Source organism: Pseudophryne corroboree, chromosome 3, assembly GCF_028390025.1.
Source record: "Pseudophryne corroboree isolate aPseCor3 chromosome 3, aPseCor3.hap2, whole genome shotgun sequence".
Taxonomy (NCBI): Eukaryota; Metazoa; Chordata; class Amphibia; order Anura; family Myobatrachidae; genus Pseudophryne; species Pseudophryne corroboree.
The window spans coordinates 671257591-671282621 of NC_086446.1; the positions used below are offsets into that span (position 1 = coordinate 671257591).

The following is a 25031-nucleotide window of genomic DNA, read 5'->3' on the forward strand; positions in this document are numbered from 1 at the left end:
CGCTGGACATCAAGGATGCTTACTTGCATGTCCCCATTTACCCACTTCACCAGGAGTACCTCAGGTTTGTGGTACAGGACTGTCATTACCAGTTCCAGACGTTGCCGTTTGGCCTGTCCACGGCACCGAGGATATTTACCAAGGTAATGGCCGAAATTATGATACTCCTTCGGAAGAAGGGAGTTATAGTTATCCCGTACTTGTACGAGGTCCAGAGAGCAGTTGTTGATCAGCGTAGCATTCTCTCAGGAAGTGTTGCAACAGCACGGCTGGATTCTGAATGTTCCAAAGTCGCAGCTGATTCCTACGACGCGTCTGCTTTTCCTGGGCATGATTCTGGACACAGAACAGAAGAAGGTGTTTCTCCCGGTGGAGAAGGCCCAGGAATTAGCATCTCTGCTCAGGGACCTCCTGAAACCAAAACAGGTATCGGTGCATCACTGCACGCGAGTCCTGGGAAAGATGGTGGCTTCATACAAAGCCATTCCCTTCGGCAGGTTCCATGCAAGGATCTTTCAGTGGGATCTGTTGGACAAGTGGTCCGGATCGCATCTTCAGATGCATCGGCTGATCACCCTGTCCCCAAGGGCCAGGGTGTCTCTTCTGTGGTGGCTGCAGAGTGCTCACCTTCTCGAGGTTCGGCATACAGGACTGGGTCCTGGTGACCACGGATGCAAGCCTCCGAGGATGGGGGGTAGTCACTCAGGGAAGAAACTTCCAAGGGCTGTGGTCAAGTCTGGAGACTTCTCTACACATAAATATACTGGAACTAAGGGCCATTTACAACGCCCTGAGTCAAGCAGAGCCTCTGCTTCGAAACCGGCCAGTGCTGATTCAGTCAGACAACATCACGGCGGTCGCCCATGTAAACCGCCAGGGCGGCACAAGAAGCAGGATGGCAATGGCGGAAGCCACAAAGATTCCTCAGTGGGCGGAGAATCACGTGCAAGCACTGTCAGCAGTGTTCATTCCGGGAGTGGACAACTGGGAAGCAGACTTCCTCAGCAGACACGACCTCCACCCGGGAGAGTGGGGACTTCATCAAGAAGTCTTCACACAGATTGCAAAGCGATGGGAACTGCCACAGGTGGACATGATGGCGTCCCGCCTCAACAAAAAGCTAAAAAGATATTGCGCCAGGTCAAGGGACCCTCAGGCGATAGCTGTGGACGCCCTAGTGACACCGTGGGTGTACCAGTCGGTATATGTGTTTCCTCCTCTTCCTCTCATACCCAATGTACTGAGAATAGTAAGAAAGAGAGGAATAAGAACAATACTCATTGTTCCGGATTGGCCAAGAAGGACTTGGTACCCGGAACTGCAAGAAATGCGCACAGAGGACCCATGGCCTCTGCCTCTCAGACAGGACCTGCTGCAACAAAGGCCCTGTCTGTTCCAAGACTTACCGCGGCTGCGTTTGACGGCATAGCAGTTGAACGCCGGATCCTAGCGGAAAAAGGCATTCCGGATGAAGTTTTTCCTACGCTGATAAAGGCTAGGAAGGACGTTACAGAAAAGCATTATCACCGTATATGGCGAAAATATGTTGCTTGGTGTGAGGCCAGGACGGCCCCTACAGAGGAATTCCACCTGGGTCGATTCCTGCACTTCCTACAGTCAGGGGTGACTATGGGCCTAAAATTGGGGTCCATAAAGGTCCAGATTTCGGCCCTATCCATTTTCTTTCAAAAAGAACTGGCTTCACTGCCTGAGGTTCAGACGTTTGTTAAGGGAGTGCTGCATATTCAGCCCCCTTTTGTTCCACCAGTGGCACCCTGGGATCTTAACGTTGTGTTGGATTTCCTGAAATCCCACTGGTTTGAGCCACTTAAGACCGTGGAACTAAAGTATCTCACGTGGAAAGTGGTCATGCTGTTGGCCTTAGCATCGGCTAGGCGTGTGTCGGAATTGGCGGCTTTGTCATGTAAAAGCCCATATCTGATCTTCCATATGGACAGGGCAGAATTGAGGACTCGTCCCCAATTTCTCCCAAAGGTGGTATCATTGTTTCATTTGAACCAACCTATTGTGGTGCCTGCGGCTACTCGGGACTTGGAGGACTCCAAGTTGCTGGACGTAGTCAGGGCTTTGAAAATATATGTTTCCAGAACGGCTGGAGTCAGGAAGACTGACTCGCTGTTTATCCTGCATGCACCCAACAAGCTGGGTGCTCCTGCTTCAAAGCAAACTATTGCTCGCTGGATCTGTAGCACGATTCAGCTGGCTCATTCTGCGGCTGGATTGCCGCATCCTAAATCAGTAAAAGCCCATTCCACAAGGAAGGTGGGCTCTTCTTGGGCGGCTGCCCGAGGGGTCTCGGCTTTACAGCTTTGCCGAGCGGCTACTTGGTCGGGTTCAAACACCTTTGTAAAGTTCTACAAGTTTGATGCCCTGGCTGAGGAGGACCTTGTGTTTGCTCATTCGGTGCTGCAGAGTCATCCGCACTCTCCCGCCCGTTTGGGAGCTTTGGTATAATCCCCATGGTCCTTACGGAGTTCCCAGCATCCACTAGGACGTCAGAGAAAATAAGAATTTACTCACCGGTAATTCTATTTCTCGTAGTCCGTAGTGGATGCTGGGCGCCCGTCCCAAGTGCGGACTTTCTGCAATACGTCTATATAGTTATTGCTTAAATAAGGGTTATTGTTATGAGCCATCCGTTGAGTGAGGCTCAGTTGTTGTTCATACTGTTGACTGGGTAAGGTTATCACAAGTTGTACGGTGTGATTGGTGTGGCTGGTATGAGTCTTACCCTGGATTCCAAAAATCCTTTCCTTGTAATGTCAGCTCTTCCGGGCACAGTTTCCCTAACTGAGGTCTGGAGGAGGGGCATAGAGGGAGGAGCCAGTGCACACCAGATAGTACCTAATCTTTTCTTTAGAGTGCCCAGTCTCCTGCGGAGCCCGTCTATTCCCCATGGTCCTTACGGAGTTCCCAGCATCCACTACGGACTACGAGAAATAGAATTACCGGTGAGTAAATTCTTATTTTTTACAAGATCTGGTAGTTAAAGTAAATAATAATTTAAAAAAAAACAATTTAAACCTCATACGAGTCATGTATTATTATTATTATCCTTTATTTATATGGCGCCAGAAGGGTTCCACATCGCCCAATTACAGAGTACATATATAATCAAAACAGGAAAACGGTGACTTACAGTTGAAGACAATATAGGACAAGTACAGGGTAAATAAACATAGCTACATCTGCAGATGACACTGAAATAAGTATCAGGGTGGCAAAAAAATGGATTTGGTGCAATCGAAGATTATTAAAGTAAGAAAAGGATAACCACATGAGGGAAGAGGGATCTACTCGTGAGAGCTTACATTCTAAAGGGGAGGGGCAGACGGGTGACACAGATGGGCTAGACAGAGAACGTGGAATAGAGGGTTAGGGTGAGATTTTGCTGGGTTTGGTGAAGAAGTGTGTCTTGAGAGTCCTTGTGAAGTTCTGTAGAGAGGTGGAGAGTCTTAAGGGGGAGAGGCAGAGAATTCCAGAGAAAGGAAACAGCATGTGAAAAATCTTGGAGGTAGGAGTGGGAGGAAGTAATTAGTAGGCAGGAGAGTCAGCGTGCATTAGCAGAGCGAAGAGGACGGGTGGGAGTGTAAAGGGAGATAAGGTCAAAGATGTAAATGGGAGAGGAGTGGGTGAGGGCTTTGCAGGCGAGTGTGAGAAGCTTGAATTGGATTCTGAAAGGGAAGAAAAGCCAGTGAAAGGCTTGTAGGAGAGGAGAGGTGGACGTAGTGCATTTGGTGAGGCAGATGAGTCGGGCTGCAACATTGAGGATAAATTGGAGTGGAGAGAGGCATTTGTCAGGGATGACAGTCAGGAGGAGATTACAGTAGTCTAGTCTGGAGATGACCAGTGAGTGGATAAGGGTCTTAGTAGCATCCTGGGTCAGTAAGGGTCTGATCCTGGAAATATTTTTAGATGAAAACAGCAGGTTTGTGAGAGGTGCTGAATGTGTGCTTTGCAGGAGGCGTCAAGGATTACTCCATGACAGCACACTAGGGGGCTAGAGGAGATAGTTGTGCCATCAATAGATAATGAAATTATGGGCGGTGAGGTTGTGCCGGAGGGTGGGAAGATGATCAGCTCGGTCTTAGACATGTTAAGTTTAAGAAAGCACTGGGACATCCAAGAAGAGATAGCAGAAAAACAGTTGCAGATACGAGTGAGGAGAGTGGGGGAGAGGTCCGGGGAGGAATGGTAGATTTAAGTATCATCAGAATAGAGATGATATTGGAAGTCAAAAGAACTAATGAGTTCACCTAAAGAGGACATGTAGAGAGAGAAAAGGAGAGGACCAAGAACGGAACCTTGAGGGACACGAGGTGCAGTCATGAGAGGAGACAGAGAAGGAACGGTCAGAGAGGTAGGAAGACAGCCAAGAGACAGCAGCATCATGCAGACCAATGGAGTGAAGGATTTGCTGGAGGGTGGTCCACAGTGTCAAAAGTAGCAGAGAGGTCAAGATGAATAAGCAGAGAGTAGTGGCCTTTAGATTTGGCAGCATGAAGGACATTGCAGACTTTTGTGAGGGCAGTTTCAGTAGAGTGGAGAGGACTGAAGTCAGATTGGAATGGGTCAAGCAATGAGTGTGAGGAAAGAAATGAAGTAAGTTGGCTGTAAACAATACACTCAAGTGTTTGGAGGCAAAAGGGAGGAGAGAGATGGATCGGTAGTTGAAGAGGGTGTTTGGATCAAGGGTAGGTTTTTTAAGAATAGGAGAGACGAGTGCATGCTTGAAGGCAGAGGGGACAGTGCCTGATGAGTGGGAGAGATTGAGAAGGTGGGCAAGATGGGAACAAGCAGAAGGAGAGAGGTAGCAGAGGAGGCCGGAATGGATAGGGTCAAGTGGGGAAATGGTGGAGGGGGAGTAACAGATGAGGGCCTGAAAAATGTCAGAGTTGGTGAGAGGGATGGGGAGTGGTGGTAAGGGATAAGAAGTGGCTGGTTGCTGATGGTCTGGTGGGATGTGATGTCCTGACATATGGAATACATTTTGGATGTGAAGTAAGTGTCAGGGTCAAGAGCAGAGAGTGAGGAGGGAAGATGAAGTGGAGGTGGGCAGAGGATTAAGTTGAGAGTGGCAAAGAGGCGCCAGGGGTTGGAAGATGGAAGGAGATGAGATTCTTGAAGTATAACTGTTTAGCGAGGTAAAGGGCAGCACTGAAGGACAAGAACTTGCTTCCTTCAGGCAGGCGTTACAGGGCCGTCCCCGCCAGGTCCGCCAGAAGCCTCAAAAGTTTCTTTCCCCAAGCGGTCCGCCTGCTGAACTCCTGAACATTGACTGACTAGACGTACATGTAACTCACTTGTGTTCCTACCGTATTCCTATCTGTATGACTTTGCTTACCCCCCCACCTGCTTATCTGATACCTACTTGGCTGTTGTAAAGCAAACCGAAGACAAATTCCTAGTATACGCAAGTATACCTGGCCAATAAACCTGATTCTGATAAGTTTGAAATGGAGGAATTCTCCCCTAGAGCGTGCTTTCCTCCAGTGTCGCTCGGCAGTATGTGAGCATTTTTATCTGGGGCATTTGGTGTGCCAAGGTTGAGGTGTTAATTTGCGAGGATGAATAGTGGTTGGTGGAGCGACCGAGGGGGTAATTCAGTCCTGATCGTAGCAGAAAATTTGTTAGCAGTTGTGCAAAACCATGTGCACTGCAGGTGTGGCAGATATAACATTTGCAGAGAGAGTTAGATTTAGGTGGGTTATTTTGTTTCTGTGCAGGGTAAATACTGGCTTCTTTATTTTTACACTGCAATTTAGATTTTAGATTAGAACACACCCCACCCAAATCTAACTCTCTCTGCACATGTTATATCTTCACCCCCACCCCAGGGAGGATAGGGATAGGGATGTGGTCTCAATAGCCTCAATGTTATGCGTAGTGATGGTCACCTTAGGAGGTAGAGATGGGGAAGCAGAGATAGATAAGTTAAAGGAGGGCAGGTGATGGTCAGGGAGGGGAAATGGGGAGTTGGAGCAATCAGAAATATCACAACGGTGAGTGAAGACCAAATCCAGTGAGCTCCCATTCACATGGGAGGGTGAGGAGGTCCACTGGGAGAGACCAAGTGAACATGTGAGGTTAAGGAGTTTAGAGGTAGCACCACAGTACTAAAAGTAAATGCAATTTTACAAACTAGAATACAATACAGTATTAAAATACATTATTAAATACAAACTGATACAACATGCAGCATAATAAAACTGCTAAAATCTTTCATAACAACAGAAACAACTCATCGTCACACAAACACATATACGATGCCGTATGCCTGAATCTACATGGGTGTATATGCGTGGCCACTTTCCTGTGAATGTGCTGAGTGATTTCACAGAAGATATGGAGCTGTGCGCACTCTTCATCAGACCTTGTACAACAGGATACAGTGCGCACCCTGTACCTATAGACTTTGTTTATTTTATTAGGTAATCCGCAAATGTTTTATCACTAGTAGAAAGTAATAAATGATACCAAAAAACATTAATTCTATTTAAAATGTAATACTGTAAGATCCGCAGTGGGAATTGAAATATAATTAATTTTGATTTCTCATTCACTTTCATTATTGCTAACTGGAGATAATAAAAAAAAGTTTTTGCCTGTGTGAATAGGTCATATCTGTAATCCTGTGTCAGTCCATCCCACTGCGGATCTTACAATATTACATTTTAGATAGAAGAATTAATGTTTTTTGTGTAATTTATGAATTTACTTTCACCTAGTGCTAAAGTATTTGATGATTACCTAATAGGACAAGCAAGGTCTATAGGTACAGGGTGCACACTGTATCCTGTTGTACAAGGTCCTGATGAAGAGTGCGTACAGCTCCAGATCATTAAGCACATTCACAGGAAAGTAAGTGGTCACACATATACATCCATGCAGATTTGGGCATACGGCATTGAATGTTCTGATTATGCGTTTGTGTGACGATGAGTTGTTTCCATTGTTATGACAGATTTTAGCAGTTTTATTTTGCTGAATGTTGTAATCGTTTGTATTTAATATTGTATTTTTTTACTGTATTGTAGTTTGTAAAATTGCATTTCCTTTTAGTACTGTGGTGCTACTTATTAATGTAACACCTTTTAACACTTAGGGGGGGTTATCCTATTAGCGTTGAATCACGAAAAACCCCTATGCAATTATCCATAAAAAGTTTTTACCCAATAATTTTACCGCAAATTTCACTTCACCTACTCTGAGCAGATTAAAAATTGGGGAAAATCTCTATTTTAAGACAAAAATGTCAGGATTTGGTTCAGAAACCCCAGGACACCCCCCTGAATGAGTAATTAGGCACTTAGATGTTTTTTATTATTTTTCATTGGCCAATAATGAAATGTCAGTTTTGGGGTGCAAAATGATGGAATTTGGGGTTCAAGGTATAGGATAGGTATATTGGGGTGCTTTATGAGTGGCACAAGTGTTTCTAGGCTTGCAGATGAGAGTAGTCAGTCTGTTTAAAATAAAAGTGCAACGTCCCATAAAATGACCCAAATGTATATTTATATCCATTTTAATGTACCTGGATTTCCATTCGAGCACTTATTTTGCTGGAAAAATCTTGCTTTTATAATATTTTTCCATTTAAGCAAAAATGCATTTAACAGCCATTTGACCCTATTTAAGTACCCCCAATATATTTAATATGACCTATAATACACTTTTATATTGTTTTCTTGAGTTACAGGCTGACTTCTCCATTTTCAAACTGATTTTGCACATTCGGAATAGGATAGGGTAAAAAAACGGGAGTATGCATACCCGCTAAAAGACGTTTTGCAAAATAGATGCAAAAGAATTACTGCAAAAAAGTGCAGCGATCTCGCGGTTAATTGGATACTGCCCATAAACTGCTGCTTCTCGCTAGTGTGATGCCATGGGGCGGTTGGCTTGTGCTGGCCCCGGGTAACGGGAAGGGGGGGGGGTGCTAACCCATTCTCTGGACTTGAATGTTAGGTACCCACCTGATGAGGTCACCTGGCCATGGTAGGTGGGTCCATATTTGTTGGCCGAAAATTGTAGAGTTTATCATAATTGCTCTGATTGCCAGAGTTTTTTTATTTTGCACCTGCATTTTCTCTTTTTCTGGCTGGCACTGCAATTCTCAGTATGCTAGCACCTCTCACTGGGGAGATGTTCTAAGCCTTGGAGAGTGATAGAAGTGGAGAAAGATAAAGTACCAGCCAATCAACTACTAACTGCCATGTTACAGCTGATTGGTTGGTAGTTTGTCTCCATCCACTTTATCACTCTCCACGGTTTAGTACATCTGATGAATTATGTTTAGAATTAGGGTGTGCAGTCCAACCGCCCCACCCCATTGTATAAGTTTGTTGCAAATAAAATAAATGGTTAAAAACATGGGTGCATGTGAGACTTATTGTGTGTGGCTTATGCTTGGCGTAAGCCAGACTAATGCTACTGTGTTGGACCAGCACATATTTTAACATAGTGGTCACTTTGCATATGTACGCAAACGCATTTTTTAAATGCACTTTACATTTGGGGATGTAATTGCTGTCAAGTCCGTTTCCGCCAATCAAAATGTTATTCAAACCAATAAAAAACATTTTTGAACCAGGTGATTTGTGTTCGTTGTATAAAAGTCGCAATTTTAGGTCCGTTTGGTTTAAAATAACAAATTGCCACATGTAATTGTGACGTGTGGCCATCCTTTTATCTGTCCCTAATTAAGATCTCCCAGACAGAAAATCACTAGGAAAATTGCATCAGAAAGCATTTTATTCAACATTATCCACAAAACCCTGCATAATCTAGGATTATCCAGATAATGTCTTTGACATAACACACGGGCAAAACTATTAACTGTTCAGATTCAGAGCTCAGCTCAGCTCATGTAATACAAATATTAAAAGAATTTAAAGCTATTTGAAAAAAATAAAGCCAATTAATTCTGAAATGATATGTAGAGCAACCATAATTTTTCAAGGATTTGCAACTACTGTATCTGATAATCCAGGATATCTGTCTGGGTCCCAGCACAAGTAGTCTTATATATCATTACACATGCAGAGGTCTGAGAAACAACGGGTGGAGGGAGTCAGAAGCATTACGGGAACAAGGAATCACACTCCCACTGCAATTAGAAAATAATTTTAAAATAACTTTTAATTACAGGCACTGGCGGGGCTCCACAGCATATCTGCATTGTTGGTGCCTAAACCTGGTTGACACGTCCAGCTCTGAAGCTAGTACAAACTGAGAGCATTTGTTCTTTAGTATACCTATTTTAATATTGAATGGGATCTAGTACATACACAGATTGATTACAGGTTAGGTGTAAAAGCTCTGAATATTATGCTTTTTTTATTATTTTTTTGCCAAAGTAATCACAAATTTGCATATGTGGTGGCCAGTAGCGTTGCTTTTAGTTAAGTGTCTGTGATCGCCACCTACATTTTACTGCTGATGGAACTGCAAAACTTTCTGCACGTAGACAGAAGAGCGTCATCAGTCCAACACTGCGATGTGCAACGTACAATTAATATTACATATGTCAGTAACACTTAAGGGAGGGAGATGTACTAAAGGTGCATAAACACGGTGAGATATTGGCTATCTCCGATTTTGACTATCTTTACTTGAGATATTGGCTATTTGCGATTTTGACTATACTATATAGTCAAAATTGCCTTGCCTGCACAGTCTATCTTTTCTCGCGATACTGACCCCGCGGGAGCGTGCATCGGTATCGCAAGCTGTGTACACATGGTGCGATATTGACTTATGGGCCCTACACACTGCGCGATAGTAATGAAAGATATGAACGTTCTCTTTCATTAATGAACGAGATACCGTTCATATCTTTCAGTGTGGAGGCACCAGCGATGAACGATGCTCGGCCCCGCGCTCGTTCATCGCTGGTGCCCCGTCGGCTGTGCATGCAGGCCAATATGGACGATCTCGTCCATATTTGCCTGCACTTCTATGGAGCCGGGTGCCGGGGGAATGCAAAAACTTCACTCCCCCCGTCACTGCCCCTCCGCCGCCGGGTCGCCAGTCGGCCATATCCACCATCGGGCAGCTTGGTGGCGGATCGCTCAATGTGTAGGGCCCATAACTTTCATTATGATTTTGCCTATATCGCACTGTGTGTATGCACCTTAAGCCTTGGAGAGGGATAATGTGGAAAGAGATAAACTACTAACCAATCAGCTCCTAACTTTCATATTTCAATCACAGCCTGTAACATGGCAGTTAGGAGATGATTGGCTTGTGCTTTGTCTCTATCCAAGGCTTAATACATCTTCCCCAGGAGATGTAGCCTGATAGGTAAGAGATTTATTTCTGAGATCCTTGGATACAGTTATAGACAAATGAAAGTCTCTGTAGAAGGAAAAACAAACTTTAAAAGCTATTTTTCTTTCTACCTTCCTTGTATTTTCTTATTAGTATAATCCATCTAGATACTATAATATCTCAGAGAAGGCTCATCCTATTCAAGTTTATTTTACAAATTGTCCAATCTATAGCATTATGTTACAGCAGCGATAATATTGTGTTACCTGATTCCAATGAAATGAAATGGAGCTGAATGAACTGAGCTACTGTAGCCTTGGACAGCACTGTGATAAGTGCACCTCTGTAGCCTCTGGGCCTGATGCAGTCTAGTGTATGTGCATGGGTAACAATGTATAGATTTCTCCAGATGTGGCCTTTTGCGGTGTGCCCGCCACCTATCTGTACACTTGGCTTGCTGCTAGGCATCTTTATTAGGGCCTGATTTAGAGGTGGACGCACTGCCGATGTCAGAAGTAGTGGAACCATGTTTTCCTTTTTGCCACTGTGCATGCACAACGCATATGCGTCCTGATTATGTCCGCGGCTGTGATTTCAGACACACACATGGCGAAGTGTATTGAAGATATAGTGAGAGTTTGTGAGCGGTTACTGAGAGGTGGCTTAGCGCAGGCATGGAGATGTTATGGGAATGTCGCTGAAGTGTTTGCATACATGGGGGTGGTGCATGCTTCCATGGTGTGTCTCAAGATGCAGCACACCCACAAATGCTGACAGTGGGCGTCTCAGGACTGGCATATTTGGATGCACGGATGTACACCAGGGAAGTACATTGTAGTGGCATTTGCATATAGTCTCAGACGGGCGACCGCCACTAGATGCAGCTGCTAGTGCTTCTGCCTCCACCTGTGAGTCAGCACATGCACTTTCCCTGGGTGCCTGGAATCAGACGCATCTATGCTTACATCTATCTCTACATGGTTTGCAGTTCTGTCGACACGCCCTGGCTCACCTTTGCTTACATGAGAATGCAACGTCCATTCCCAACTCCTCGGGTGTAAGTGTAGATGCAACATCTCTGCATCGTCCGTACTTGCCTGCGCTCAGCTTCCAGGTATGCACAGTGTGATATTGTGCTAGGTGTACGTTCATTTCTGTCTGCTTTCCTATGTGCATCAACTTGCCTTGTGTTGGCATCAATTCACATCCGTATTGTAGGTGCAATTCCAGATGCCTACAGTGAACAGGATTGTAATACAACTATATGCCCATATTCACATTGCTCCTGTCTTCTATGCACGAGAGCAGCCATAACTACTATCAACAGCACTTCCACCTACCCCATGCTACATGCAGAAGATGCAACTGAATTTGCTGTGACTGTGCCCATGACACACACAAGGAAGGTTTCCCATGCATGCATAATCCAGCTGGCGCCCAGTTGCCACACAGTAACACCCATTCAGGCTCCGCAGAGAGAAGACTGAGCTGCGTGCAAATTAGAACCACTCATAAGTCCTTAATGAGGCGTATGCAGCTTTGTGACACTTGTGCAGCTTTGTGACACTTGTGTCCCACTCGGAATCAGGCCCTAAATGCTTAATGAAATTTGTTCAATGGGAATACGCTATGTTTGTTCTTTTAATAGTATGAATGAACTCCCTCCTTTATCTTTCAGTTAGCAATCTTCTAAATGTATTTTTTGCACAGCATCTTATTTATATTCTGCATTATGCATAGTGACCCACACACGAGCACAGATAGATGTGCAGTTTGCATGAATAACTCTCCCTGCTCGCACTGTGCTGTATCTTGTGGCTCTGATATATTGATTGGGTACATTACCACTTAGCACAGAGTCAGTGTGACTGCACATAAGGTCAAGGGGAACACTTTGTTTACTGTCAGCATCCTACATTAATGGGAGAAGGACAGGTCAGGTCTCCATAGAATTGATTATCTTTCAGCCATGGGTCTTTCTGCCAGATACTAATTGGGCTTCCTGCTTTTCACTTATTGGGATAGACAAGATGTCAGACATCTGAAAGTGATGCCATCCTATTATAATTTATTAATGCATATCCCAGCAGGACACTAAACAATCATAGATCATACCAGATAGTTACTTGCCACCTTATCTAACTGTGAAAGCGCAACTAGTCATTTTAGTGGATGTTACAGGACCCTTTCCTAAAAACACAGAAGCACATTTAGACTCATTATTCTTTAGTGTAGTAACCTCTAAAATATACAACCTGTAGCTATCATGGGACTACACGTCCCAGCATTACCTGCAAGCATCTACTGTAACAGCTGGCTAAGCCTGCTCTAAAGCGCAGAACGGAATTGCAGTAGATAAAAATAACACTGAATACTCATAAAGTAAAATTAGCTGAAGTTAGTAAGAGTTTTACAAACTTTGTATTGCTGCTGCCGCACCTGTATTGTGTGTGCTTATATTAGTACACAGTCTACTTGGGTGACTTCCGTTCGTATCAAGCTAGAGCTTCTGTAAATCAAATTCAAAATTGTTATTGAGAAAATACACGGTCGAGTCATATTATTATGACCACCAGCTAATAGCCAGAGCAACCGCTTCAGTACCGGGGGGTTCGCTGAACTGTCGTTTTAGACACACGTCTGGTAGCCCCCAGGTTCATTTTGTAGGTGAGCTGTTCTACTGTAGCGTGTAGGTCGGCCCTCGCGCACCTTTGTAGCCGACGTTCACCTCTCACATCAACAAACTGCGCTGTTTCAGAAATACTGCCACCCTTTCCCCAAAGCCGAAAATCTTCCCTTTTTTTGCAACTCCTGGTTCTAAAAATCCGGGGGGGGGAAACTGACAGGGGATCCCCCGTATTTTTAAAACCAGCACCGGGCTCTGCGCCTGGTGCTGGTGCAAAAAATACGGGGGACAAAAAGCGTAGGGGTCCCCCGTATTTTTTACACCAGCACCGGGCTCCACTAGCTGGACAGATAATGCCACAGCCGGGGGTCACTTTTATACAGCGCCCTGCGGCCGTGGCATTAAATACCCAACTAGTCACCCCTGGCCGGGGTACCCTGGAGGAGTGGGGACCCCTTCAATCAAGGGGTCCCCCCCCAGCCACCCAAGGGCCAGGGGTGAAGCCCGAGGCTGTCCTCCCCATCCAAGGGCTGCGGATGGGGGGCTGATAGCCTTTTAGAAAGTTTTGTATTATATCTAACATAGGTGTGGGCTGGCCCTGATAAATCGCCCCTTTTACCCATGACGGCAATGAGTGATATGTATGCAGATGACTTATCGCACACCTTATATACCCACCAAGCCAGCGCACGGCACGTGACGTACTTCATGGGCTACGCACTGCCGACTTCAAATGTAGGAGGTGGTCGTAATAATGTAACACGACCGTGTAACTGATTATTAAAATTATAATGAACAGGTTGTTTTTTTTATATAGCTCTGTGTTATGCAGTGCTTTGCAGAGAAAATGACGGCTTTGCTTCACTCTAGCTTGCAATCTACACTTATGTGCTAGAAAAACTGAAAAAACTGCTTCCATTCTCGGTACATGCTACTAATGGATTCAGTATGATTTACCATATCCCGACAGCGGCATCCTGCCCGCCAGAATGCCGGCAGCAGGGTGAACACAAAGAGTCCACTTGCGGCCTCGTTGCACTCACCACGGTGCGGGCCTGCTGCGCTCGCCGCAGGATCTATTCCCATTCTATGGGTGTTACGAGTGGGAATAGTCCTGTTTTGCTGGGATTCTGGCTGGCGGGATTCCGACGTCTATATACTGACCGCCGGGATCCCGACAGCTGGCAAATTGAATGGATCCCCCACCAATACCCCTGCATTAAATGGTATCTTCTGCAATTGAAGTACTATATCTAGGCATATATCTCTGCAATCCAATGTTATATAATTTGCAGGGCATATTGTAATGTATTACAGTCACTGTGAACAATGCTTGATGGTAGGTGACAGAGAGATGGGTTACTCCAACCCCGAAATCAACATCAAATTTAGATTTTCACATGCAACAATTTCAAGGGTGTACAGCGACTACACAACATCAGGGAAAACATCCAGCATGTGACACTGCTGACAAAAAAACTCTGGATGATCACTTACAGCGTTGCAACATCTGACCAGCGTGTGACATTTCAGCAGACAGCAGCTAAATGTAATGCTGGGTCCACAAGTGACATCAGCGTTCGACAGCGCATTCCCTTTCTTCTATGGGTTAAAGGAACTAATGGCCCACTAGTGTCCTATTTCTCAACCCAGGGCCAAGCTCTGTGCATCACCTGGGCATATGAATACCGCTGGATGCAAGATGACTGGAAAGCAGTAGCCTTTCTCCCAGTGTGACACTGACATGTAAGAACAGCAGCTGGCATTTTCCCATGTTGGCTGATTCTCTTTCATGTAGGTGTCTGTCATTCGTGTAAGGGTGTTGCAGGGGCATTATAATCATTGGATGAGTGATATCATGTCACTCTTTCAGCTTTTTGGTGCCCAACCATTGGAGTGTGAGGCAATCGTTTGCCTCTATTCCTGTCTTGTATTATACCACGCTATTTGCCCTTACCATGGTTCACGACCGATCTTCTGTATGTGCTTTGAATTCATTGAGCCTCCGTACAGACAGCAAAAAGAATTTTTGGCAGATGTATTAACCTGGAGAAGGGATAAAGTAGTGATAAGTGGAAGGTGATAACGCACCAGCCAGTCAGCTCCTAACTGTCATTTTTCAAATCCGTAATGATTGGCTGGTGCGTTATCACTTTCCACTTATAACTGCTTTATCACTTCTCCAGGTTAATACATCTGCCTCAAAGTTCTCCAAACTGCAACAGACGTTTTGAATCGGGCTCTGTTGTGAGCACTAATAGGATTGTGGGGAAATGAGCAGTTCTGTGGCTCTTCTGTTTAGAAACATCAGTATCTTTATACAGTTCTGAAAACTAAGTCCTGTACAGAAGCAGACCTTACAAAGGTGATATTGGGGGTCATTCCGAGTTGTTCGCTCGTTGCCGATTTTCGCTATACTGCGATTAGTCGCTTACTGCGCATGCGCAAGGTTCGCAGAGCGCATGCGCTTAGTTATTTTACACAAAAGTTAGGTATTTTACTCACGGCATAACAAAGCTTTTTCATCGCTGTGCTGATCGTAGTGTGATTGACAGGAAGTGGGTGTTTCTGGGCGGAAACTGGCCATTTTATGGGAGTGTGCGGAAAAACGCAGGCGTTCGAGTTGCAAAACGCAGGAGTGGCTGGAGAAACGGGGGAGTGGTTGGGCGAACGCTGGGTGTGTTTGTGACGTCAAACCAGGAACGAAAAGGACTGAGCTGGTCGCAATGGCTGAGTAAGTCTGGAGCTACTCAGAAACTGCTAAGAAATTTCTTTTCGCAATTCTGCTAATCTTTCGTTCGCAATTCTGCTAAGCTAAGATACACTCCCAGAGGGCAGCGGCTTAGCGTGTGCAATGCTGCTAAAAGCAGCTAGCGAGCGAACAACACGGAATCACCCCCATTGTGCCCTCTCCTGTGTTGAACTGCTATTGTTCACACTGAATTTCCCGTATTGTAATACTTTGTAATGCCTTAGACTGTCCTTAGAATTTAGTGACAGCTGACAATTATACTGTACTATTTCTAAAGGTGCATACACACTGAGCGATTTTCCCCCCTGCCCAGCGATGTCAGCGGGGGTGAACGGCTTTCCATAGCAGAACGCTATGGAAAGCCGTTCACCCCGCCGTTCATGAAGCGGGGGCGCACATCAGCGCTCATCGCCTGGGCATACACACTGGGCGGTTTTGAGCTGAAAGCAGCTCAACACACCAAAAGTGAGCTGCTTTCAGCTCAAAATCGCCCAGTGTGTATGGGCCTTTAGTCATTTTCTACAATATACATAAGAGAAAACAAGACCACATAGGTATAGCCGGTTTGTATATTAGGTGCTTAGCTAACTAAGAATAAAGTGGTTGTGACAGAAGCTCTTGTATCAGACACCATAAGAGAACTTTCCTACAGCATGTATTGAAATTTCACACTTTACCTGGGATCTGATCTCTAGGTCGACATACTTAACGGTCCACGTGGACTACGATTGGAACAGTAACCTGTGCTGAGCGAAGCGAGTCACCTTGCCCGTAGCATGGCGAGCGAAGCAAGCCATGTGAGGGGACATGGTGCACTAATTTGGGTTCCCCGTCACTCTACGAAGAAAACAACACCAAAAAAACATAAAAAAACTCATGTCGACCTTTTGACCTGTCGACCTAGTTACTGTCGACCAATAGTGGTTGACCTAGACACTGTCGACCTAGTTACTATCTACCTTCCATACCACACCCCTTTTACCTACAGTGCATCCGTAAAGTATTCACAGCGCTTCACTTTTTCCACATTTTGTTATGTTACAGCCTTATTCCAAAATGGAATAAATTCATTTTTTCCCTCAAAATTCTACACACAATGCCCCATAATGACAACGTGAAAAGTTTTTTTTTTAAAGATTTTTGCAAATTTATTAAAAATAAAAAAAACTAAGAAATCACATGTACATACTGTACGTATTCACAGCCTTTGCCATGAAGCTCAAAATTAAGCTCAGGTGCATCCTATTTCCACTGATCATCCTTGTGATGTTCGTACAGCTTAATTGGAGTCCACCTGTGGTAAATTCAGTTGATTGAGTCAAAGGAATTGTCTGTAGACCTCCGAGACAGGATTGTCTCGAAGCACAAATCTGGGGAAGGGTACAGAAAAACATCTGCTGCTTTGAAGATCCCAATGAGCACAGTGGCCTGCATCATCCGTAAATGGAAGAAGTTCAGAACCAGTAGGACTCTCCCTAGAGCTGGCCAGCCATCTAAACTGAACGATCGGGGGAGTAGGGTCCTAGTCTGGGAGGTGACCAAGAACCTGATGGTCACTCTGTCAGAGCTACAGCATTCCTCTGTGGAGAGAGGAGAACCTTCCAGAAGAACAACCATCTCTGCAGCAATCCACCAATCAGGCCTGTATGGTAGAGTGGCCAGATGGAAGCCACGCCTTAGTAAAAAGAACACGGCAGCCCGTGGAGTTTGCCAAAATGCACCTGAAGGACTCTCAGACCATTCGAAACAAAATTCTCAGGTCTGATGACACCAAGATTGAACTCTTTGTCGTGAATGCCAGGCTTCATGTTTGGAGGAAACCAGGCACCGCTCATCACCAGGCCAATACCATCCCTACAGTGAAGCATTGTGGTGGCAGCATCATGCTGTGGGGATGTTTTTCAGCAGCAGGAACTGGGAGACTAGTCAGGATAGAGGGAAAGATGAATGCAGCAATGTACAGAGACATCCTGTATGAAAACCTGCTCCAGAGCGCTCTTGACCTCAGACTAGGGCGACGGTTCATCTTTCAGCAGGACAACGACACTAAGCACATAAAATAGTAAAATGATTGCCGCGCTAATGTGTGTTATATCAGCAGCTCCATATAATAGATACAATAGGAAAAATATAAAAATAAGGAGCGCTTGAATAATTAAATTAATTTTGAACGCACATACCTGTGAAAATAAAAGAATGATTATTAAAAATGTTACAGCTAGTTAAAGGGTTTTTGGAACCCGAAACGCGTTGGAGACTATCACGGTGAGGAAAACGGAGGACCTTCAGTCAGTGCACGCAAACACTGACACGCTTCAAACAAGTGACCGCATGAAGAGATCAAGCCGGAGCGGCCGCAGCAACGGAAAGACGACATCAATGACAACTGCGGCTGACGCTTGTACAGGAACATCAAGCCGCTAAAGGTACAAGCAGGGACAGTAGGGATAGTTAAAACCCGCTCACAAAGACTGTCCAATCTGATGCATATTGGAAAGCTAATACTAGCAATATCTCCGTTTCACCAATCATTCACAAAAAGAGCTGTAACATTTTTAATAATCATTCTTTTATTTTCACAGGTATGTGCGTTCAAAATTAATTTAATTATTCAAGCGCTCCTTATATTGACACTAAGCACATAGCCAAGATATCAAAGGAGTGGCTTCAGGACAACTCTGTGAATGTCCTTGAGTGGCCCAGCCAGAGCCCAGACTTGAATCCGATTGAACATCTCTGGAGAGATCTGAAATTGGCTGTGCACCGACGCTTCCCATCCAACCTGATGGACCTTGAGAGGTACTGCAAAGAGGAATGTGCGAAACTGCCCAAAGATACAGTAGGTGTGCCAAGCTTGTGGCATCATATTCAAAAAGACTTGGGGCTGCCAAAGGTGCATCAACAAAGTATTGAGCAAAAGCTGTGAATACTTATGTACATGTGATTTCTTAGTTTTTTATTTTTTATAAATTCGCAAAAATCTTAAAAAAACTTTTCTTGTTGTCATTATGGGGTATTATGTCAAGAATTTTGAGGGGAAAAATTAATTTATTCCATTTTGGAATAAGGCTGCAACATAACAAAATGTGGAAAAAGTGAAGCGTTGTGAATACTTTCCGGATGTACAGTAGGTAGCAATTACAGGTATCCAACTACTGCATACACGCACGTAACTTGGCTTACCTGAAAATAGGAACAATGGCTATTTATTTTCGGTAATACTGAGATTGCCACTGTAAATAAAAGAATAAGGCTGTGGTTGGAAACCCAGGAGTACAGTTACTGCTGATACAGAAGAGGCAATGGGAAGCTTCATTGTGCAGTGAGAACTACTTAACATACTATTGATCCATATACGTACAAACACACAAAGGGGTACTTAGGAATTTCCTGTTGCTCAGCTGACCCAAGAGTATAGGAAATATAATCGTAAATAGAGTAAGTTACCTCTCGCTGGAATGAATATCCCAGGATCAAGGTAGCCTGAATAGGGGCTAGACATTTCAGGGTTCGTTTTGCGGATTGATTTTTTTAATCGTTATTTTTGTAGGCTGGACCTACTATGTGTACAGTATGTGCTTCACTTTGACTTTGTATTCCCCATGAGTTAGTGTAGTTGATCACATAAGGCAATCATATAAGTATGTATGCTCTGGATGCTAACCAAGACAACTGCATTCTCCCAGTGTTTATTTTAAGCAATGTTATAGGCACTGTTCTAGACACATTTAATTGAGTAGATAACACATCAAGGAGCAATGACGTAAAATAGATAGATAGATAGATAGATAGATAGATAGATAGATAGATAGATAGATAGATAGATAGATAGAGAATTCTTTAATATGCACCTTCGGACACCTTTGAGTTGAACTTTCTTTAGAACACTTAGTAAGAACTTCAGTCTAGTTATATCACTAGTCATCATTAGTCCCCCACCCTGCAAGTATACTGTCAATGGCATGCTTGCACTCAGAGTTACTGCCTTTCCACCCTGGCGTCTAGTAAGACAGCCTCCCAGTCACCCTTACTATCAGTGTCGAACTGGGACAAGAAGGGCCCACCGGGAAATGCAGTGGCAGGGGCCCATGCTTAAGGGTGTGGCCAGGCAATAGTGGAGGTGTGGCCAACCATCACAGAGTCCCGGCTAACCAGTAGAGAGTGCATGGGTTGGGTCCCTTGATAAATCTCTCTCTCTTTCTCTCTCTCTCTCTCTCTCTCTCTCTCTCTCTCTAATAAATATATATATATATATATATATATATATAAAAACACTGCTTGTGCATGCATGGTAATGCAGAAGATTAATAACAGGAGTAGGTGGACCCACAGGCAGTGGGCCCACCGGTGGTTTCCCCTGTTCCCCTGTGGGCCAGTCCAACCCTGCTTACTATAAACTAACGCTGATTGCTTTGTGTTTTATTTATATAGCTTCAGAGTTTACATTAGTACAGTGCAGTCAGTGAAGCAGTTTAAACATAGCATGACAACTACAGTATACAGAAACTGTAAAATAGCGAGAAGAATACAGATACCAGTTTCACCAATCAAACCCTTAGTGTTCTTTCCAGCACATTGCAAGTTCACTAAAGGGGGAATATTTAATTTACTGGCATTTAATGGACATCAACCCATAGTAAGTGGGATAAATTCGAGCATAGGCAAACGCAGGGGGGGTTCCGGTGGCACGGAAACCCCCTCCTCTTGGCAAGTGGCTCAAATTATGACAACAATGGCATATAATACTATTACTAGAGCTGCCACCACATCATGCAATGTAGACAGAGCAGAGCTGCTGCACATGCCCAGTGGTAGCAGCAGCTTCTACCAAGTGTGTGTGTGTGTGTGTGTGTGTGTGTGTGTGTGTGTGTGTGTGTGTGTGTGTGTGTGTGTGTGTGTGTGTGTGTGTGTGTGTGTGTGTGTGTGTGTGTGTGTATCTAAGTCCTCAATCACTGCACTCTACCAGAAAGTAGCTTCCAGGAAGAAGAGACAGGAGCCTTATCATGAGGTGGGGAATGTGTGATTAGAAAGTGCAGGACTGGTTCTATTATGTTTGTGTATGTATTTATTTATTATGGTATGTTAAACCTTTTCCTGACCACTTCTCTTATTTAAATATATTTTATACAGCCTATAACCTAGTTAGATATTAATACTGTGTTCCATACAGTGTCCAGTATATAAAAAGTCCAATGTTTACATTAATGTCCAGGGTTATTACCAGGTTCTTCTAACGCTCCCCCAGACTCTCGCACTTGCTCCAATGTTCCACAGAGTGGGAGATTGTGGATTGCATTTTGAAACCCCCCTCTAGAAATCCTGCGTTTGCCAGTGTCGAGGACCTATGGGTTATTATGGTTGTGGCACCCAAGAACAGTCTATTTAACGCAGATATTATTTTTTTTAGACACAGAAAAAACCCTCATTAACTGCTGCTTGTGGGCTGTATTTGGGACTAAGTGAATAGCTCTGCTGCTTCAAGTAGTCCACGGTAGTTTACTGCGACTAATTTAGTACCCCCCTATGCATTAAATTCTGAACATCTCTATAAAATACAGACCATAAATTTCTGGTGGCTGTGGAACATGCATACTTCCCAATTATAGTGGGACAGGTGGGCACCCCCCGGTTGGCACCTTTTTGTTTACAAAACATCCATTTTTTTATGCTGCAGCTGTGGAGAAACCTACCTCCAAAAGTGAGACTGTTGGGAGGTATACAATATGGGCCCTAAATATATGGTAGCTGTATAATATGGACCACAAATTGAATGGACCACCTTGAATCTTTCCTAACTGTACTATACCGGCCCTCTCAGGCGGTGATAAAATGCAGACCCCAAATCTTTAGTGGTGACACAGTGCTTCTTCCTCTGTCCCATAAGTTTGCCTATTGTGCACCTCCCAACCTTGTCTTATGTACAGTACCTGGTCTATTAGGGTGACAGGTGTATTAGTAACATGAGCTGGTACAATCCGTTAATTCTAGTGATGGACAAACAGAGGCACAGAGAGGGGATAAAAGCCAACCCTAAAAAGAAAGTTTAAATATAAAATTACAAGTACTGCACAGCCATGCTTATTAACAGGCCTGGTTATAAAGTTTTGACACCCATGCAAACAGCATAGTCATTGCATTGATCTTGCTGCCGTCTTAAGGTCTGCTTGATATAACTTCTGACTTACCACAAATAAGTGGAGCAATTTAGTAGGACACACGTTTGTGACATCTGCAATCTGCAGATGCCAATTACTGTATAACATGTAAGATGCAGGTGCCACTGGCACTTACTGTATAAAATGTCATCTGCAGGTGCCACTTACTGTATAAAATGTCATCTGCAGGTGCCACTTACTGTATAAAATGTCATCTGCAGGTGCCACTTACTGTATAACATGTAAGATGCAGGTGCCACTTACTGTATAACATGTAAGATGCAGGTGCCACTTACTGTATAAAATGTCATCTGCAGGTACCACTTACTGTATAACATGCAAGATGCAGGTGCCAGTTTCTGTAGAACATGCAAGCTGCAGGTGCCAGTTTCTGTAGAACATGTAAGATGCAGGTGCCACTTACTGTATAACATGTAAGATGCAGGTGCCACTTGCTGTATAACATGTAAGCTGCAGGTGCCAGTTTCTGTAGAACATGTAAGATGCAGGTGCCACTTACTGTATAACATGTAAGGTGCAGGTGCCACTTACTGTATAACATGTAAGGTACAGGTGCCACTTACTGTATAACATGTAATCTGCAGGTGCCACTTACTGTATTTCATGTAATCTGCTGGTGCCAGTTACTGTATAATATGTAAAATGCAGGTAGCACTTACTGTATAACATGTAAGCTGCAGGTGCCACTTACTGTATAACATGTAAGCTGCAGGTGCCACTTACAAAATGTAATCTGCTGGTGCCACTTACTGTATAACATGTAAGATGCAGGTGCCACTTACTGTATAACATGTAAGCTGCAGGTGCCACTTACTGTATAACATGTAAGCTGCTGGTGCCACTTACTGTATAACATGTAATCTGCTGGTGCCACTTACCGTATAACATGTAAGCTGCAGATGCCACTTACTACAGAACATGTAATATGCAGGTAGCACTTACTGTATAAAATGTAATCTGCAAGTGGCACTTACTGTATAAAATGAAAACAATAAATCCTTATTGTCCATATAACATGATGATGTTGTTCTTCAGGAGGTGTGTGAAGGAGTGGGAGGAGCCACATGACAGTGCCCTGTACTGCATACAAAGTAATGGGAACAACATGATAGCCAGTGGGTCCTCATACTATGGAGTTGTGAGATTATGGGACAAGAGAATGAACCAATGTTTACAGGTATGTATAGAGCTCTTTATCTTTATATTTACCTATCAAAATGTATTGTAACTTTTCTTAAAGTAATATTAATGAGAATCACTTTAATAGCAACCAATGGGATCTGGTCAGTCTCTCGGCAGTCGAAATACCGATGCTGGAATTCCGACGCTGCTCGGAATGTCAGCGCCGGCATCCCGAATGGGATCACAGTCCCGGCGCCGACATCCCAACGGCCAGGAACCCAAACGAGAGACTGCCGGCCCGCCGGAGAGGTAAACCGGTGAAGGGGGTGCAAGAGTTAGCATCCGGAAAGGGGGGGTTAGGTTTAGGGTGTGAGGAAGGTGGGTTATGTTTAGGCACCACCGGGGAGGGTAAGGCTGCAGGGGGGTGGTTTAGGTTTAGGCTGCGGAAAGGGAGGGTTAGGGGGTGAGGGGTTAGTATACTGATCCCGATTCTGACCAATCAGGTCACTAATTTCAGCTAATTTGGTAGACACATCCGAAATATTGGTTCAGTTTACGAAAACACCTTTCCTACCGTAAGAAGGTAACCAGTGCACTTAAACTGAATGCTGACTTGTTCAGCGGGAGTTTCTGACTGATCTAACACTGTACAATCTGTAGAGATTAGAAGACCCAAAGACAGTAAATATTATCAAATGTTACTTCTCACTAATCGACCTTAGCATGAGTAGAGGCAGCAATTGTGTGGACTCAAACCATACTTGCCTAATATCCCAAAAATTTGTGAGTTTCCATGAAGAGAAGGCGCTACTCTTCCTTGTGTCCTGGACTCATCCTTACAACTTTTTCCTTGCTTTGTACCCCCCCCCCCCCCCCTCCCCCTCCATTCAGGAGATTCCGGACAGAGGTCCAAAATGTAGACCGTATTCATAAGCATACAGCCTATCAATTAGGCAGGATATTGGTCTAGGGATGACAAAATGGTAGCCTCCACTGTGTATGGATGACTAGGTACACTATAATTTCACTTCTTAAGTTTCACAACTACTTTATTTGACTGTGATAACATGAGAAGAAGCAAAGGGGGTCATTCCGAGTTGATCGCTCGCTAGCTATTTTTTGCTGCGATCATATAGTCTCCGCCTATGGGGGAGTGTATTTTCGCTTTGCAAGTGTGCAAGCGCATGTGCAGCCGAGTGGTACACTTCAGCCTGTCCGGTCCTGGAATTGACGTTAGACACCCGCCCTGCAAACACTTGGACACGCCTGCGTTTTTCCAGCCACTCCCTGAAAACGGTCAGTTGACACCCATAAACGCCTTCTTCCTGTCAATCTTCTTGCGATCGGCTGTGCGAATGGATTCTTTGTTAAATCCATCGCTCAGCACCGATCCGCTTTGTACCCGTACGACGTGCCTGCGCATTGCGGTGCATACGCATGCGCAGTTTTGCCGAATTTTGACCTGATCGCAGCGCTGCAAAAAATAGGATTTTAATACCTACCGGTAAATCCTTTTCTCTTAGTCCGTAGAGGATGCTGGGGATGCTTCAAGAACTATGGGGTATAGATGGGATCCGCAGGAGACATGGGCACACTATAAGACTTTAAATGGGTGTGAACTGGCTCCTCCCTCTATGCCCCTCCTCCTCCAGACTCCAGTTATAGGAACTGTGCCCAGTGAGACGGACATTTCAAGGAAAAGGATTTATTTAATTAATTTAAACTAAGGTGAGTCACATACCAGCTCACACCACTAACACGCCATACAACATGGCATTCAATAACAACGCATGCAACGGCATGACCAACAACAGTCATAGATTGACTGAACTCAACGCAACATGAGCGTAACTATAACCAAACTGCAGATACAGGCCGCACTGGGACGGGCGCCCAGCATCCTCTACGGACTAAGAGAAAAGGATTTACCGGTAGGTATTAAAATCCTATTTTCTCATACGTCCTAGAGGATGCTGGGGATGCTACAAGAACCATGGGGTTTATACCAAAGCTCTAGAACGGGCGGGAGAGTGCGGATGACTCTGCAGCACCGATTGACCAA

General features: G+C 44.4%; 1 protein-coding gene across 3 annotated transcripts in view; it reads left to right on the forward strand.

Annotated features, from left to right (window-relative positions):
* The window catches only part of FBXW4 (F-box and WD repeat domain containing 4), a 482200-nt gene that overhangs the window by 450554 nt on the left and 6615 nt on the right, over nt 1–25031 (forward strand). For all 3 annotated transcript variants that reach the window (XM_063961882.1, XM_063961883.1, XM_063961884.1), the window contains one exon: nt 22883–23024. In XM_063961882.1, the coding sequence (XP_063817952.1) occupies nt 22883–23024 (142 nt within the window). The remainder of the gene's footprint in view (nt 1–22882; nt 23025–25031) is intronic.